At 43.1% G+C, this 15,008-nt stretch overlaps 6 protein-coding genes across 6 annotated transcripts; 5 read left to right on the plus strand and 1 right to left on the minus strand.

Annotated features, from left to right (window-relative positions):
- Nucleotides 1-899: 899 nt before the first annotated feature.
- BYT42DRAFT_524484 (integral peroxisomal membrane peroxin-domain-containing protein) lies at nucleotides 900-3,711 on the plus strand (the record flags this gene model as incomplete). The annotated part of the gene is made up of 7 exons (XM_051565320.1): nucleotides 900-1,811; nucleotides 1,854-2,009; nucleotides 2,083-2,141; nucleotides 2,192-2,486; nucleotides 2,755-2,991; nucleotides 3,053-3,176; nucleotides 3,250-3,711. The coding sequence occupies 7 exons, from the start codon at nucleotides 900-902 to the stop codon at nucleotides 3,546-3,548; spliced, it is 2,082 nt and encodes a 693-aa protein (XP_051427971.1). The 3' UTR covers nucleotides 3,549-3,711.
- Nucleotides 3,712-6,679: 2,968 nt separating this feature from the next.
- Nucleotides 6,680-7,685, minus strand: BYT42DRAFT_551041 (uncharacterized protein). Its single transcript, XM_051566204.1, has one exon. The coding sequence runs from the start codon at nucleotides 7,623-7,625 to the stop codon at nucleotides 7,083-7,085; it is 543 nt and encodes a 180-aa protein (XP_051427972.1). The 5' UTR covers nucleotides 7,626-7,685; the 3' UTR covers nucleotides 6,680-7,082.
- Nucleotides 7,686-9,702: 2,017 nt separating this feature from the next.
- On the plus strand, nucleotides 9,703-11,714 carry BYT42DRAFT_6609 (histidine kinase-like ATPase). Its single transcript, XM_051572778.1, has 8 exons — nucleotides 9,703-10,087; nucleotides 10,149-10,218; nucleotides 10,283-10,403; nucleotides 10,459-10,658; nucleotides 10,726-11,029; nucleotides 11,086-11,223; nucleotides 11,284-11,346; nucleotides 11,408-11,714. Exons 1-8 carry the CDS (start codon nucleotides 9,978-9,980, stop codon nucleotides 11,584-11,586), a joined length of 1,185 nt encoding a protein of 394 aa, XP_051427973.1. The 5' UTR covers nucleotides 9,703-9,977; the 3' UTR covers nucleotides 11,587-11,714.
- Nucleotides 11,407-12,842, plus strand: BYT42DRAFT_6526 (uncharacterized protein). Its single transcript, XM_051572772.1, has one exon. It carries the CDS (start codon nucleotides 11,614-11,616, stop codon nucleotides 12,700-12,702), a length of 1,089 nt encoding a protein of 362 aa, XP_051427974.1. The 5' UTR covers nucleotides 11,407-11,613; the 3' UTR covers nucleotides 12,703-12,842.
- On the plus strand, nucleotides 12,574-13,507 carry BYT42DRAFT_6611 (uncharacterized protein). The gene is made up of 3 exons (XM_051572779.1): nucleotides 12,574-12,698; nucleotides 12,770-13,070; nucleotides 13,138-13,507. Exons 2-3 carry the CDS (start codon nucleotides 12,920-12,922, stop codon nucleotides 13,467-13,469), a joined length of 483 nt encoding a protein of 160 aa, XP_051427975.1. The 5' UTR covers nucleotides 12,574-12,698; nucleotides 12,770-12,919; the 3' UTR covers nucleotides 13,470-13,507.
- A 396-nt stretch (nucleotides 13,508-13,903) lies between these two features.
- BYT42DRAFT_551057 (40S ribosomal protein S2) lies at nucleotides 13,904-14,838 on the plus strand (the record flags this gene model as incomplete). The annotated part of the gene is given in 4 exon segments (XM_051566205.1): nucleotides 13,904-13,930; nucleotides 13,944-13,948; nucleotides 13,996-14,087; nucleotides 14,179-14,838. Coding segments are annotated over 4 exon segments (782 nt in total), but the record flags the coding sequence as incomplete, so codon positions are not given.
- Between the last annotated feature and the right edge of the window lie 170 nt (nucleotides 14,839-15,008).

Consider the following 15,008-nt stretch of genomic DNA (forward strand, 5'->3'; position numbering starts at 1 on the left):
AAAGTTGAATGTGATCGCCTTCACTGCGTTTTGGAGGCTTGGTTCAAAAGCATTATCCAATCAGATTCCAGAGATACAGCAGAATCGATTTTTTTTTTCTGCACCGCGAATTTGATAATGCGATTGAATAATATGGTATCGAGTGCTTGACCTATTATCTGTTATGAAGTCTTGAAGTGGTGATCCATCACAATCGCAGTGTGGGCATATTTTCATACTAAATTAATGGAATCATTAATCAGAATAGGCTGATCCCAGCTAATATTATTAGCCCTTCAAAACAACAACCCCCCCATTTATAGCTTGTGCGTCGAAAACAGAGCTTCTTTTTCTTTTCAAATTCCATCAAACTTCTTCAAAAAGGTAATTTATTGTGCTCAAGCGTCTCTTGGTCTAGTGAATCCAATGCCGCATCTCCCATCTTAAGTTATCCGAAGTGTAGTTTCAAAAATGTACAAAGTCTATAGGACTGGTTGGTGCGAAGTGGTGGTCCCTGCACTGCGGTGAAGACGCCTTTTTTTTTTGGTCAAAGGAGAGTAAGCCCTGTTTTCTGTAGGGTGTATCTTCTTATATCATTTTCCTTGATTCATCACTCACTTCACAGACAATCTTCAACTAGTTTTATCTATGCTATTTTTACTTGACTCCCGTAATTATCATTTGTTTGCGCTCGTATTATCAACATAAATCATGATCCTTCAGCTATAGCATTAAGTATAACAATTGAACCCCACTAGTCCATTATGCGTAACTGTTGAATTCAAGCTCAGTCACGACAATGTGGCAAAAAATGACATGTGAAAAATGAAAGGATAAAGAGCATCATAATCGGGGAAACAAACTTTCAACACCTTTTCAATTTTTAGTCTTCATCTGATCTCGTCATGGCTCCACCCTCCATGAACCGTTTCAAATCGGTCGAGGGAAAATTGGACTCAGAACAAACAACTCACGGACATCACAGCGACGACGGTCATTCGACAACGTCCAGCTTTTCATCTCCATATGCTGTCCACACTCTCGATCAGATCCCAACCCCTATCTTGAAACTTGTGGTAGGCCTCGGACCTACCGTTCGTTTGCTGTCGAGAGCCATACGAATTCTTCGATGGCAGGCCCATCCGCGACAATCGATTCTGGTCATTCTCGTGTGGATTGCTTGTTGTCTGTGGACGTGGCAGCTCTTGGCGTTTGGCTTGCCGCTCCTTTTGATCGCCAAATTATTGAAAGATTGGTTCCAAGTCCGTACCACTCGTGTCAAGCGAGAAGCACTCGAAAGGAAGCGGCTCAATGAACGACGTCAGCGTGAAGAAGCCGCTCGGCGAGAACGCGAAGAACACGACGACGATGATAATGACGATGATGGTGAACGTCTGCATTTGCAACGTTTGGAGCAGCAAAAGGAGGAGGAGCAGGAATTGATCAGTCGAAAAATCCAGCCAGACGGATATGTATCGCTGGACGATACCCTTCAAGATCTCGAAGTCGTTAACGATGGCTTGGCACGTATCAAGTATTATCTCGTATTGATCGCATCTCATCTGAATGGGACTCAAGCCGAAATTTTGGTCTCTTTATTCGCTGTGGGCATCTATGTTTGGCCCTTGTGGATCGTCATCAGTTGGGTATTGGGATCCGGTATGACCCTGGCGGTGATCGGTACACTGTTACTATTGAGTCCATCTCCCTGGTTTCATGTCATTTGCATGACCTTGCGTCGCAACAAGATACTTCGTCACGTTTTGGCCGCTATATGGGCGTACGGTGTTGCTGCTATCCTTACATCATGGCCTGTCAAAGCTTATCACATTGTCTCTTCTCCTGCTTCCGGCTCGTGGTTCACCCGCATCAAGTATTGGATATCCGAGTTTATCCATCTGTTCAAGGCCGAAAAACAAAAAGCTACCAAGGTGATCGGTATGCCCATCTCGGAAGAAAATATTGATGATACCTTCCCCCATGGGACACGGAGTGAAATGATGTTTCAGTTTGAAGTTTATGAGAATCAGGTAGGCAAAGCGGAGTCTGTTCAGTGTCCCCGAAATTATTCTTGCTCACGTCTAACTTACCGTCAATGAACAGCGTTGGTGGCTTGGTATGGGATGGACGACCAGCATGATGCCGAGCGAACGTGGACCATGGTAAGTGGGGGATTTCTCAGCAGAGGGAGGTCGTCTTATCGTGAACATAGGACCGATAATCAATTGGCGGAGATTCCCTCCAAAGAGGATTTTGCACTTCCCAAGACAACGCAAACAACGAAGCAGCAACCCGTTGGCACAAAAGGAGAAGTACTGGAGCAAATGACAAGCAAGCAATGGAGCTGGGTCGATGGCGACTGGTGGGTGGATATGACCGGCGAACTTCAAGGTCGCATTGACCATAATGGATGGGAATACGGCAACAATGCGTGGAAACAGTTGAGTGGAATGCCCGGAATGCACACGTTTACCCGCAAACGTCGTTGGTGTCGTCGAGCCCGGTTAGTGGAACGCCGGGTTCGGGTAGATCACGATACAAAGTCGGTGGACAACAATGGATTACGAAAAAGGATGTGATCGGCGATTAAAGAAACGCTGCATTACGTAATGTACTCAATGATGCGCGTATTATGATCCACAAGGAACTAAAGAACACAAAAACGTAAAAAAAAAAAAAAATACCCTCGTTCAAATTTCGATACTCTTTTCTCTTTTCCCTTCATTCCTCTTTCCCATCCACTACTACACCATGTTCGGATTCTTAAACCCCAAGACATACATTTTCAATAAACTGCAAGTGCCACAGCATGTAGAGAAGATGCGGCCCAAGGGATCCGCACGTCAAACGGCTATTGAACGTCGGTATCCTTACTTACAACGTGTCACTAAACGTAAATCCATGTCCGAGAAAAAGCAGAAAGCACTTCTGGCAAAGATTGGTCGCATCGCTGGTTGGTTGGATAATGCGGTGCCAGGATCTCCGATCCCACTTGGTTTGGACTCGTTGCTGGTAAGTGCATGATATTGATCATAAAGGAGACCAAGGATAGTCTATTAACATTTTCTTTCAGAGCTTTATCCCATTTGTGGGTGGCTTTATTGGTACGATCTTTTCGCTATATCAAGTATACCTGTCGTGTGCGTTTGGTATTCCTCTGTGGTTATTGATGCGAATGCTCATCAATGTGGCTATTGGTATGTCAGATGACTGACGTCACCGCTGTTCAATTTCATTTTTTGGATCACTCACCTTTTTTGGGATTGCTAGATTTGTGCATTGGTATCATACCTGTTCTCGGAGGTGTTCTCGATATGTTTTACAAGGCCAACTTATGGAATTACGAAGCATTGGAAGATTATCTTGATAATCCCCCGCCAACCAGCGATCCCAGCGCTTCCAGCAACGGCAATACTCCTCCTCCTGAGGAAGTGAGCCTTATGGAATTAGTCCTTGATCTTCTCAATATGATGATCACTACATTCTCTAGTGCCACTGGCAAGCTACAGAAAGAGGCGCTTCATCATCGACAGACCCGACAGACCCGACAGACCAAAAAAGTGAATTAAATCCAATTTTATTTATAATGATATCACTAATAGTACTCGAGAATGGCTAATTTCTGTATGAAAATTCGGTTGATATAATTGTTCCTTTTGAATTTTGTGGCGAGGAATAGAGAGATCGTATTACAGTAATGTGCTTCTCCTGCAACAAGAGATTCATTTTTGGGGAAAAATATGTTAGCAATCAATCGTTTTTATGGAAATGATATCACACTGCAGCGTGTCACATTTCTGAACCTTTGCACCGGACTGTTGTGGTTAAATCTTGAAGTTCATCTACTGGAATTAGGAATATGCTATGGGAGTGAGTGGCTCATGAGTTCGTCATATAATATAACTTGCTTAACCCTAGCACCATGGCCTTGAAAAGAAGAAGCTATGTACCTCTCGGCAGACAAAAGGGCTTACTGCTTCAAGTCATCAAACAGCAACTTAAAGAAAGCTTCAAGTGGGAATTTCCTTTTTTCACGATTTTAGTTTATGCCATATGCCTCATCACGACCGAGAAGGTAAAGCTTCCCAGAGACTACATTTCACCGTCTGGTATGGAAAGAATTATTTGTAAATGAAAGGTTGAACATTCGCTCTATTGGTAGACGCAAACCTAATCTCCTCTGACGTGGCAATTATTGAAGCTGACAATTTCCAAGGGCAAACGCAGGTCAAAATCAGCCCATCAAAAGAACTAAGCGAAGAAAAAAAAAGGGTAACTATAGTACAGTTAAAACAAGACTCAACGTTCTTATCCAGTCAATGTAATACCGAATCGAATGGTTGACTACAAGGAAAATATGCCTATCAAAGCAGCAGAGTGCTGATATATGCAGCATAAACGTGTCTTTAAAGAAAGGCAGCGTCGCGGGGTGGGCTTCAAGATGACAAGTTGTGATCTTTGGATATGTGGGTTTCTAGACTATGAAGAAGGGGGTGTGGAAGTGGATCCAAGAGGTGTCAGGATTTAGGATTATGTTAAATCAGAGTTCAGGCAGCATGTACTTGCAAACAGGCCTTTATTTAATATGTGTCAAGATAGAACCATTAAACGGTGGCTATACCATTGCATAGCGGTCATGTTTCGACCGCTTAAATAACATGTCCTCTGCTTGGTGATGATCAATGTGTTCGTTGTAGGGCTTCCTGTTTTCGTTGTCAAACATTAGCCTCATCATACGAGCCGAGTTGAGCCGTATTCTGATAAACCTGATCATTTATGTACCCGAAAGGGCACAGAGAAGCCACCTCGTTTTCGTGATGGGAGAACATGATGATGTTGCGTATGTCTGATGTTGTCGGGACAATTGCTAAAGGTGGAGCGAGCGTGTCCTGGCAGAAGAGCAAAAAAGTTCGAGGACGACATTAGGTATTTCAATGAATGACCGAAAGGATTAGGAAAAAAAGAAGCTAGGGAATAGGTCAAACTCGTGCAATGCCTTTTTTTATATTGTGAAATCGAATCAATATATCGCGGTCAATCGATTCAAAAAGGAAACGCAGATCATGATGATTCACGCTGGGCGCTTTTCTTCGATCAAACCGCAACAAATTTTTTGTGTCTCAGACCATAAGAATGTGACTAAAATTTCGATTCTAATGAGCGAGAAACGACGAAACCAAATTGTCTAAGGGCAAGTCCAATTTGCTGTCAAAAAACTTGCAGCATATGCAAGACCTTCCGTGTAAAGTTAAATGGTAAGGTTTATATTACCATTAAAGGTAAATGCTCGTGAAGCTTGAAGTCGGGTGGTGAGATCGAAGGCACATAGCAATGTAAGCTAGCAAATGTACTGTTGTTGATCCAGTTATTGTTGGCTTCGTTGAACAATGTTATTTGAACTCAACGGTAGATCGGGCTCTTTCTGTTATATTTAGCAGATCCATCCATCGATGTCAATATGATCTCAAACGCTCTTGGATAAATCATCTATGTTTTGCATTGTCGCACCTTTTCCATGCAACCTCGAATACCCATCACACAGTTTTGTATACAATCGCCAATTCTCATGCTTTATCAATCACACCACCATATGGCACCTTTTCATCATACTTGATTCATCCATTTACTGTATATGGCGACTATATCGTTCTTTACTGAATCAGATGAGTTCTCACTTGAGAGTATGAGCAAACGAATCCATCCAACAGGTGCACAATATTTTTCGCCTCTTCGTATTCGAACAGGTTAGATATAACACGAACATTAAGGAAAGCCATTTTGCTTTGCAGGATTGACATGTCCCATTATTGTGGATAGCATTTAATTTGCCGGTGCGAGATGTCCGCTTGACCACCTTTTCAACAGGCAACATCTAATGTATCAATGGGAAGTTTCTATCTTATGGAGGATGTCTCTAAGATCAATGTCTATATTTGTGTTAGACTAGATATCATCTCGGTTTTATTTGAGAAGCGTATTTTTCTAGGCATGTCCATGGCAAAAAGCAATTATGTCTGATCGTGTATCAATCTCTTCAGTTATTCACAATATGTTGAGAAAAGGCTAATGTAAGAAGAGTAGCGAAGCGGAAAACTCAAAGGGCTGCAGAGGAAGAACGGGGAGAAGAGCGAGGAAGAAGTAGTTCTCGTCTCTTTGAGTTCAAGGTGAACAATACTGGATTACCACTTTGGAAAATTTAAAAACAGAGCGTTGTGTATTTGGCTATTACGAAAAGGTTTTCGGATCTCTACAACTCAATACTGTACTCACTATCAACTCCTGTGATATCAGCATGGACCAAATAGATGGTATTGATGTGCAATTTGTGTTCAAAAACCGAAGGCGCCGCTCACGTCTCACTATATCCGAATGCCAAGTGTATTTTCGCCCGTATGGCATCAGAGAAAACGGCCGATTTAAACTCTTTTGTGCTGCTAATCAGTATCGATGGAGCACCATGACTCCATCCGCGCGGTCCCGATTATCAGGTAGTAACTGTATGTTTTTCATCATCTGATTTTACATACTGATGATGGGATTTCAGATACAATAACTTCAAAATTGAAACATCTATGAACAGCAAAAAAACCAAACAAAAATGGCCACATAACCGCTTAAGGGTATAGCCTAATCATAAAACACTTCATCAAAGCAAGAGGACAATATCTCGCAACGAGTACTTTTCGTTTCTTATATATAATTGTATTTTTGATAAAAAAGCAAGTATATTTGAAAAAAATTGATCACATTAAACTAAGATTTACAAGGACGAAACTTACAGTGAAATTCCCTATTCGTCATGGTGAGACTGATGGTATTAATTGAAAATCGCAATGGCGAAAGGAAAAAAAAATAAAAAAAGAAAAAAATTGAAATTAGTTCGGTTTTAAGTGGATACTGGGTGGTAATAGACGAGTAACAGAAGCTACCACATCGATCTTGGAGGGTGGGATGCTGTAGATGCGGGTGTGCGTGAGTGTGAGTGTATGTATACAAATGGTGCGACTATCAATCGATGAGGTTCTTCCAACTCTTGGGTTATGGGACGGCAAATGGAAGCAATGGAAAACAGAAAAAGAAAAAATGGGCGTATCACGTTGGTCTCAGTGACCCAACAAGTTCTCAAGCTCATCCTCATCGCTGATCAACTGGATAATACATTGCATGAGGTTGGCTACATCACCGTCTGAACACATCCAGACAAAGTTACGAACACGTTCCAATTGTGAGAGAGCCGTAAAGGAAGGTTGCGAAGCAATTACTTGGTTGGCTTTGGTACTTTCAATGACCACCTCTTCTTTGGCTTCGCTTATGAGTCGTTGCAGATGGATAGGTAAAGCGTAAACGTCTTCAGAGAACCCGGTGCCCATCAGGTAGGCTTTCATGTCCGGCGCCGTGAACAGATTCAGTAGGTAGTTGTAATGGAAAGGCTCTTCGATCAAGGGTTTGGGCTGATACACATTGTAAAACGGGCAGCTGTCTTCACCGTAGGGATAATTGAAGATATCATGATGACAATAACCACAGCAGTCGCTGTACAGATGATCATTGGGTGTGCTTGGAGAGAAATAGTTTATAGGTGCTTCCGACGTGGATGTGTGATTGATATCCATGGGAAAAGTGGTTGGAGTGGAAAGGATATTCATTGAATTTATATTGCAAAAAATGAAAATAAAAATAAATAAAAATAATAAGGAAAAAAAAGACGGGAGTTGCGGGGAAATCGAATAATGGAGGCAAAAAAGCAAATAAATAACTGGAAACTCAAAGTAGGAACTGAATTTGAATTGGCTGCGACGAACAAAAAGGCCGTCGATGTTCAATCAACCCCAGATCAAACATGAAATCATTCTATCCGCTGCTTCATTAGCATCAATTTGCTTTCATTTCTTTCCTTGAAAGTATTTTTCTTGATACATTAAGCCTCGGCATTGTACTTATTTATCAATAACACTCGCTCATACGCCATATCACTTGATATGTTTTCATGGCTTCATCAATTTCGGTGTTTCAAACCCGGTGACGACCAGGAACCATTCAGATTTTTGCGGACCCGGTTTTTCCACGGTCGAATTTTTAGTCTGTTTCTGCAGATCTGACGTTGTTATTCAGTTTGGATGGCGTTTTCATGACGGTTCCAGGATGAACACTTTACAGTCACTTTGGCTTGTAGACCGTATGTTATGAAACAAGATGAACGAACGAAGGTGCCATGAAGTCACCATGAAGCGTCTATTCGGTGATACAAACCCAGTTTGCTGTTTAACTTTTTTTGAAGACAAAAGCGAAAAAAAAAGCCTGTCAGAGGGGGAATGAATGCCGTGACGATTGTCACTAAGCAATCCAAAACCGGTTTTTCTCAGAACCGGTGGTCTTCTTTTTCCTTTTTATCAGATGATGGGGTATTGCAATGCTTATTATCCATATGCATACAATGAAGCGAGGAAAGTGAAAAGCATAATTGTTCACGGCATGATCCCGATACCCCAAACTATTCTTTCTTTGCTTAATCTTGACGGCCATGACAAAATGAAAAAAGAAGGAATAAAAAACGAGACAAAACAAATTTTTCTTTTCCCGCCGTCGCATCTGATTGGATGACCGGGAAAGAGCGGGTCTACGAGCTCCCAATTTAGAAACTGAGCTCCAATAACCCAATGCATAAACAATTCTTGAGCCAACTCAGTAAACCGGAAGTCGGAACCCAAGTAAAATGTCATACGATCCATGACCGCAGTAAATACGGTGGTTTTTCTTTCTTTTGAGCACCCCGCGTCTTTCGGTTTTCCCTAAATTTTTGTGCACATGGAGATGGTCTTCTTGTACTCTATTTTCTGCCGCCACCCACGATCATTTGTTGTCCATTTACACTAATCCGGTCGCACAAATAAAAAACAGAGGAAAACAGAGGATCTCCTTCTTTGATCGTAAACACGTTCACGTTGACTCGGCACGTTGCTTTCTTTTCCTTTTTTTCTGTTCCATGCACCCTGCTTCCAAACTATCATAGTGCACGAATTAATTTATAGTAGTGAGATGTAGCATGAGAGACCCAATGACGAGTTCAGCAAGATTTGCAACGACGCTGCCGAAAACAGGAGAGTCAGCGTGCGTCAACAACAACAATCGCAAAGTTCACACGAAAAGATCACAGCGTTCGATCATGCAACGCCCTGCAAATATGTTTGCGATTCTATAAGCTACTTGTCCAAGTTTTCAGTACGGTACCACGCTTTTGGAAGGTCTTGCTTGAAGGGCAAACGGATTATGAATACATAAATTGCATTCATTGAGTTGTCTGTGGTACGAATCTCGAGCTTCTTTAGTGGTTTTTTTATCGCTTTTAGACTGCTGTATCGAAAAGCTTAAGTGAAAATTTGCCCAAGATTCATATGTTTTTCTCTTGTGGAGCTCCACCACATGATTATCCAACAAAGTTTGTACCATGCGAAACTAATTCGTTGGTGGGTTGCATGACTTTTTTTTTCTATTTTCAGCAATTTCAAGATAAGAACTTTCATCATTCGCTTGTCCTCCCATTGCAAGATACCAATTATGAAGTTGTATGGGTTATCCTGCTACACAGTGTTTGGTATTGCGCCAATAGGATGATATGACAAACATGAAGTCATTTTTTACCCAAAATGCGAATTGAATGAAGTGTAACAAAACATATAACGCGCTTGAATGCAAGATGGTGTTTCTAGAAATATGTTGAAATTACTGTATGCAAATGGCAGCATTGATGTCAAAAGCCGCTTCTGACACATCCCATTTATAACCGTGGTTGCATTTGGTGCGACCTATGAACTGGTTTACATAACGCTGTTCTAAAGAAAACAAAAAAACCTATACACACTGAATTTGACGCAAGTCGACATTGACCGATTAACTGAATCCCCAAGTGATGATGGCAATTTTAAAGTCACGGCCAATTTTTTCGGTCCGTTTCTGGAACACGAGATTCTGTCCATTGATTCAAGATTTGCTTTTCCAGCATGAGCCACCATGCTCGTCACATTCACGCTCTTGATAAATCGACCATTCGAAGTCTTCACTCTGGTCAAGTTATTGTTGATTTGGTAGCCATTGTAAAAGAACTAGTCGAGTAAATAAAAAAGTCACCATGTTCCCCATCTCGACATGTGCGCTGACCTTTTTTCGTGAAGAAACGCACTAGACGCTCGCGCCACAGCGATTGATGTCAAACTAGTTGATCGAGGTCTTAACTCTATCCAAGTAAGCAACCAACGAATAACGGACGAATGATCCAATTGATATTGATAACGTGGACGTTTTGTAGGTAAAAGACAATGGTCACGGTATCCCAGAGCAGGATTGTCTATATATGGCAAAACCTCACTGCACTTCCAAAATTGCCTCATTCCAAGATATTGACTGCGTCACAAGCTATGGTTTTCGAGGTACATTTTGAACGTTCTTTTCAGACGTATACAATCGCTAATATCACTGATATAGGCGAGGCTTTAAGTGCGATCTGCGCTGTAGCGAACCATGTTCAGATCACGACGAGAACGGCCAATGACAGTATCGCAAAACAGTATGACGTCGATACCAAAGGCAGCATCGTCAACGCCAAACCTGTCAACCTGATGGCCGGAAGTGGCACGTTGGTCGTGGTTGAAAGTCCCTTTTACAACATCCCTGTACGACGGCAGGTATATGTTCATGAACATCCTATTAGGGAAATATTTCATTTCGCTTATGCATTTCCACATCGCTCAGGTCGCACAAAAGACGGCTCTCAGCACACTCAAAAACATTCAGGATGTGCTGGTAAAGTATGCTTTGGCCCATCCGGCTGTTCGGTTCACTCTTATGCAGGCGCAGAGCACAGCCGGCACAAAGAAAAATACCCAGTGGATCAAACCTATCACAACCGATATACTGTCAGGTATTGGGATCGTGTTTAGTCCCGCATTAGCCGATCTTCTGCAATCACATGATATCACCGAATCTTTCGAACAGATGCCGGATCAATCAGAACCCTCTATTCATCTACAGTGCATTCTGCCGAAAATTGATGCTGGTAAGCCGCCTGAGGCTTTAAACGTGACCTTCTTTCATAACAGAGGCTGCCGCTAGATCCAACATCGATCTACCGTGGCGATCGCGTTTTTATCTATGTCAACGGTCGTCCTATCAATTACTTAAAATCGGAGCTCAAGGATTTGGTGGTCATGTTCCGTAAGAGATACAGAGACGTCACCGGAGCTGTAGATGGTAATGTGAGCGACTAGATTCTTGTGGGTTTTTTTGCTGCTGACATTTGCTTTCCGATAGTACCAGTGAAGAAGACTCCATTCATGTATATGGATATCCATGTTCCAACCGATGAATATGATGGTAAGGTTCCGCCTTGTTACTTTCTAGCAATTCACTTTCTGTAACTTACCAATGGACGCAGTCAACGTTGAACCTAGCAAGTCAGCCATTATGTTTCATAATAAGCAGAGGTTACTAAATACCTTTGAAAAGCTATTGGACGATGTCTATGGATCCGCCATGGATCGTTTTTTCCATGCCCGCACTTTGGATCAACCACCCACGTACGTTGGCCGATTAACCAAAAGTTGCCTTGGGTAATGTGAAGGAACTGACTGGGACAATAGAATGACTGCGGGAGTAGCGGAAGAAGAGTACGAAGAAACTTTATTCCTACCAACGGCGCCTGCCACTGACAAGGTACCTGATCGTAGCATTCGTTCAGCTTCCGTTGGATCTACATCTTCAACCAAAGATCGCTTGCCGTCCTCCTACTCCGCCGTCACTCCGGTGCGTGAACTTCCTCCCCCCAGCCTGCCAACAGGATATTCTTCCCCAAAAGATCCCAGCGAAGATAATGACGAAGAAAACATTGCGCTTGATTTCTTTCGAAACATTCAATCGGGCGGTTCCCCCAACGATTCTTTTATCTCCCCACTTATGGAAGATGACATTGTTCATGGGAGTTCAACAGAAGACAGACTTTTTGAGCAAGTGGACACCTCGCAAGTCGCTGCCGATACATCAAAAGGTGTCGAGGAGAATGAAATCTCTCCACCGTCAACATCAGCTCAACAGCGTTTGTTTCACCTCCCATCACCTGCATCTTCCAAGCCGAGAGCGACGGAACTACCAACTGGGGGTCGATCCCCGAAGCGTCATCGTAGTGTGGATCATGCACCTGACTCGGTCGGAGAGAAGCGACAGCGAACGTTATCTGGAATGTTCAATATGGATAGAAGAGTTCAGTCAGAGGCTATCGCCTCCGGTTCAACTCGAACGATCCGTCCTCACGCGGATGGTGACGCAATAACAGCCGATGCTTCCGAAACGATTCCTCTGATGGATCGAAATGACACGTCAAGCCCACGTCTCAGCATACGCGGTCCTAGGAGGCGGAACATTGCTTCTCTTATGTCAGATTCAGAAACCAATCGATCTTATCTTTTCAAAACGCTGGATCAAGAAATATCGGCAACGTGGGATTTTGAAAAGATACAAAGGGCTTTCAAATTGGCTGCAGATATACCAAGCGAACCATGTCGCGTTTCGCTGGACGAATATACTCAATCAAACATGGATCCGCACAGTGCAAGCAGCGCAGCGATTCTTAAAAACCCAGACAATCCAAAATACTCGTTTTACATAACAAAGCGTCAATCCTCTGGTCGTGGAAGTCTTGCGCATGAAATTAATGTGATCGATCTGACCGCGTAAGGTTCAAGGAGTAAACGACGTATTGACCAAGTAAGACTAACGTTCAGAACTTGGTTGTTCTTTGTAGGATCCGAGCCTCATCGATATATCATGAGATGATTTCTTCCTACGAATTACCCTCGCAACCGCTAGATCGACCTATGCAGATGCGGCTAAGGTAAGACAACGAACCGCCAATTATTTCAACGGATCTGCAAGTTATTTACTGTGACACAGCATGACCGATCCGCTCTTTCGTACCGTGGCTTCTCTGTGTGTCCGTCAACATCAAATTGCCGACGATGGTCACGGTTGCTGTGGGCGTATGTACTCGATCATCACCGATAAACGGATCGTGGCCAATGGGTTCGGTTTACGTTGGCGAATCGGTAAGCACACCTTATCTCTGGAACTGCCTTGGTTACAGATTTCTGATATCTGATATCTTGCTTAAAGAAACAAATCCCTCTGAGCTGATATTGCAAGTGACATCGATTGCTTCCATCAACGATCAATACAGCAGTTACGATTTGATGCAGCTGCTTAGGCTTATCAGTGCGAATGGCGGTCATCAATCGCTCGAACAAGTGCGACCGAAAAAGGTACTCGTCTACTTGGAGCAACTGGCCAAGGACAAAGCCGAAAAATATACCCACAAGCTTGCTACAGATAAAGATGTTTCCACTGCAGGAGAGATGCTGGAACGTCTAGCATGGCAAGAAAAAGATAATTTTAGAATAGGCATAGATACCGGCGATGCTGTTGTTGCCTGTCAATTGTTTCAATAAGAATTTTCATTGGTGAATTTTCTTTCAATTTTTTCGGAATGGGTTCCCGGAATGAAACGTCACGATCCGGGATGCTTTAGATGTTCCGCTTGAACAACCGCTGTCTCGTGCAAGGGAAGTATTTCCGATGCGATTGGAGATTTTTTTGTTTCCCCCTCTTTGAATTTCTATTCAATAGTTTTATGTAAGTTGAATGGATGAGCAAATCAGCCGTCTTGGGGAAGGGTTCTCTTGAAGCAACAAATACAATTATCGATGGATACGTCGATTCGATGATGGATGAATGGATGGATTGGAATAGCAGAGAAAAAAACAACAACAACCTCAACCTCAACAAATACAAATACAACGAGTGGAACCCTTCTCCAAAACGAAATCGAAAGTCAAATGATCACGCCATGGAACTAACGACCTATTTTTTCAATCATCACAGCAAATGGCTGACTCTGCACCGGCCGATAGTAAGTGTCTTTGCTCGTCAATTAACGGTTTTGATCTTGCAAGATATTGATTCCATATATTAATAGGACGTGGTGGATTTGGACGTGGACGTGGTGGTCGCGGTGGTCGTGGTGGTCGCGGCCGTGGCCGTGGCCGTCGTGACGAAAAGAACGAATGGTAAGTGTTTTTTTGTACTGGGTCATCATTCCAGTGGATGACCGGATGGCAAAGGGAATTGTTTGCTAATGAAGCGATCGGTATAATATAGGGTTCCCGTGACCAAGCTTGGCCGTCTTGTTAAGGCTGGCAAGATCAAGTCCATGGAAGAAATTTATTTGTTCTCTCTCCCCATCAAGGAGTACCAGATCGTTGATTATTTCTTGCCCAGTCTCAAGGATGAAGTCATGAAGATCATGCCTGTCCAGAAGCAGACCCGTGCTGGTCAGCGTACTCGTTTCAAGGCTTTCGTTGTCATTGGTGATGGTAACGGTCATGTTGGTCTTGGTGTCAAGTGCTCCAAGGAAGTTGCTACCGCTATCCGTGGCGCCATCATCTTGGCCAAGCTCTCGGTTATTCCTGTCCGTCGTGGTTACTGGGGTACCGCTCTTGGTGACCCCCACACTGTGCCTTGCAAGGTCACTGGCAAGTGCGGTTCCGCTCTTTGCCGTCTTGTTCCTGCTCCCCGCGGTACTGGCATTGTTGCTGCTCCTACTCCCAAGAAGGTCTTGCAGTTGGCTGGTATCACCGATTGTTACACTACCTCTCGTGGTTCCACCCGCACTCTTGGTAACTTTGTCAAGGCTACCTTTGCTGCCATTGGCAACACCTATGGTTTCTTGACCCCCGACTTGTGGGAAGAGACCGAATTCACCAAGGCTCCCTTCCAGGAGCACACTGACTTCTTGTCCCAGAAGCAGAGAAAGTAAATCTCTCTTCAGTCGTGTCTCAAAAACATGATTATTTGTTGATTTAAATATATTGGCAATTATCATCCCAATTTTTTTTCATTCGTCTTACACTGGTATTTTTGGGGTGGTTGGGGAACCCTATGCTATGTATATGATGTGAGAATTGGTACAATGTAAATGTGAGAGTTTA

This window comes from Radiomyces spectabilis, assembly GCF_025331425.1.
Source record: "Radiomyces spectabilis strain NRRL 2753 chromosome Unknown BYT42scaffold_1, whole genome shotgun sequence".
In the NCBI taxonomy this organism is placed as follows: Eukaryota; Fungi; Mucoromycota; class Mucoromycetes; order Mucorales; family Radiomycetaceae; genus Radiomyces; species Radiomyces spectabilis.

What these genes read in the sequence shown, in the direction of transcription:
- BYT42DRAFT_551041 (XM_051566204.1), bottom strand. Translation starts at nt 7,625, where the DNA reads ATGAATATCCTTTCCACTCCAACCACTTTTCCCATGGATATCAATCAC.
- BYT42DRAFT_6609 (XM_051572778.1), top strand. Translation starts at nt 9,978, where the DNA reads ATGAGCCACCATGCTCGTCACATTCACGCTCTTGATAAATCGACCATT. An exon ending in GAGGTCTTAACTCTATCCAA is followed by an intron (nt 10,219 to 10,282) that starts GTAAGCAACCAA and finishes GACGTTTTGTAG; the next exon opens with GTAAAAGACAATGGTCACGG. An exon ending in CGTCACCGGAGCTGTAGATG is followed by an intron (nt 11,224 to 11,283) that starts GTAATGTGAGCG and finishes GCTTTCCGATAG; the next exon opens with TACCAGTGAAGAAGACTCCA.
- BYT42DRAFT_6526 (XM_051572772.1), top strand. Translation starts at nt 11,614, where the DNA reads ATGACTGCGGGAGTAGCGGAAGAAGAGTACGAAGAAACTTTATTCCTA.
- BYT42DRAFT_6611 (XM_051572779.1), top strand. Translation starts at nt 12,920, where the DNA reads ATGACCGATCCGCTCTTTCGTACCGTGGCTTCTCTGTGTGTCCGTCAA. An exon ending in CGGTTTACGTTGGCGAATCG is followed by an intron (nt 13,071 to 13,137) that starts GTAAGCACACCT and finishes TCTTGCTTAAAG; the next exon opens with AAACAAATCCCTCTGAGCTG.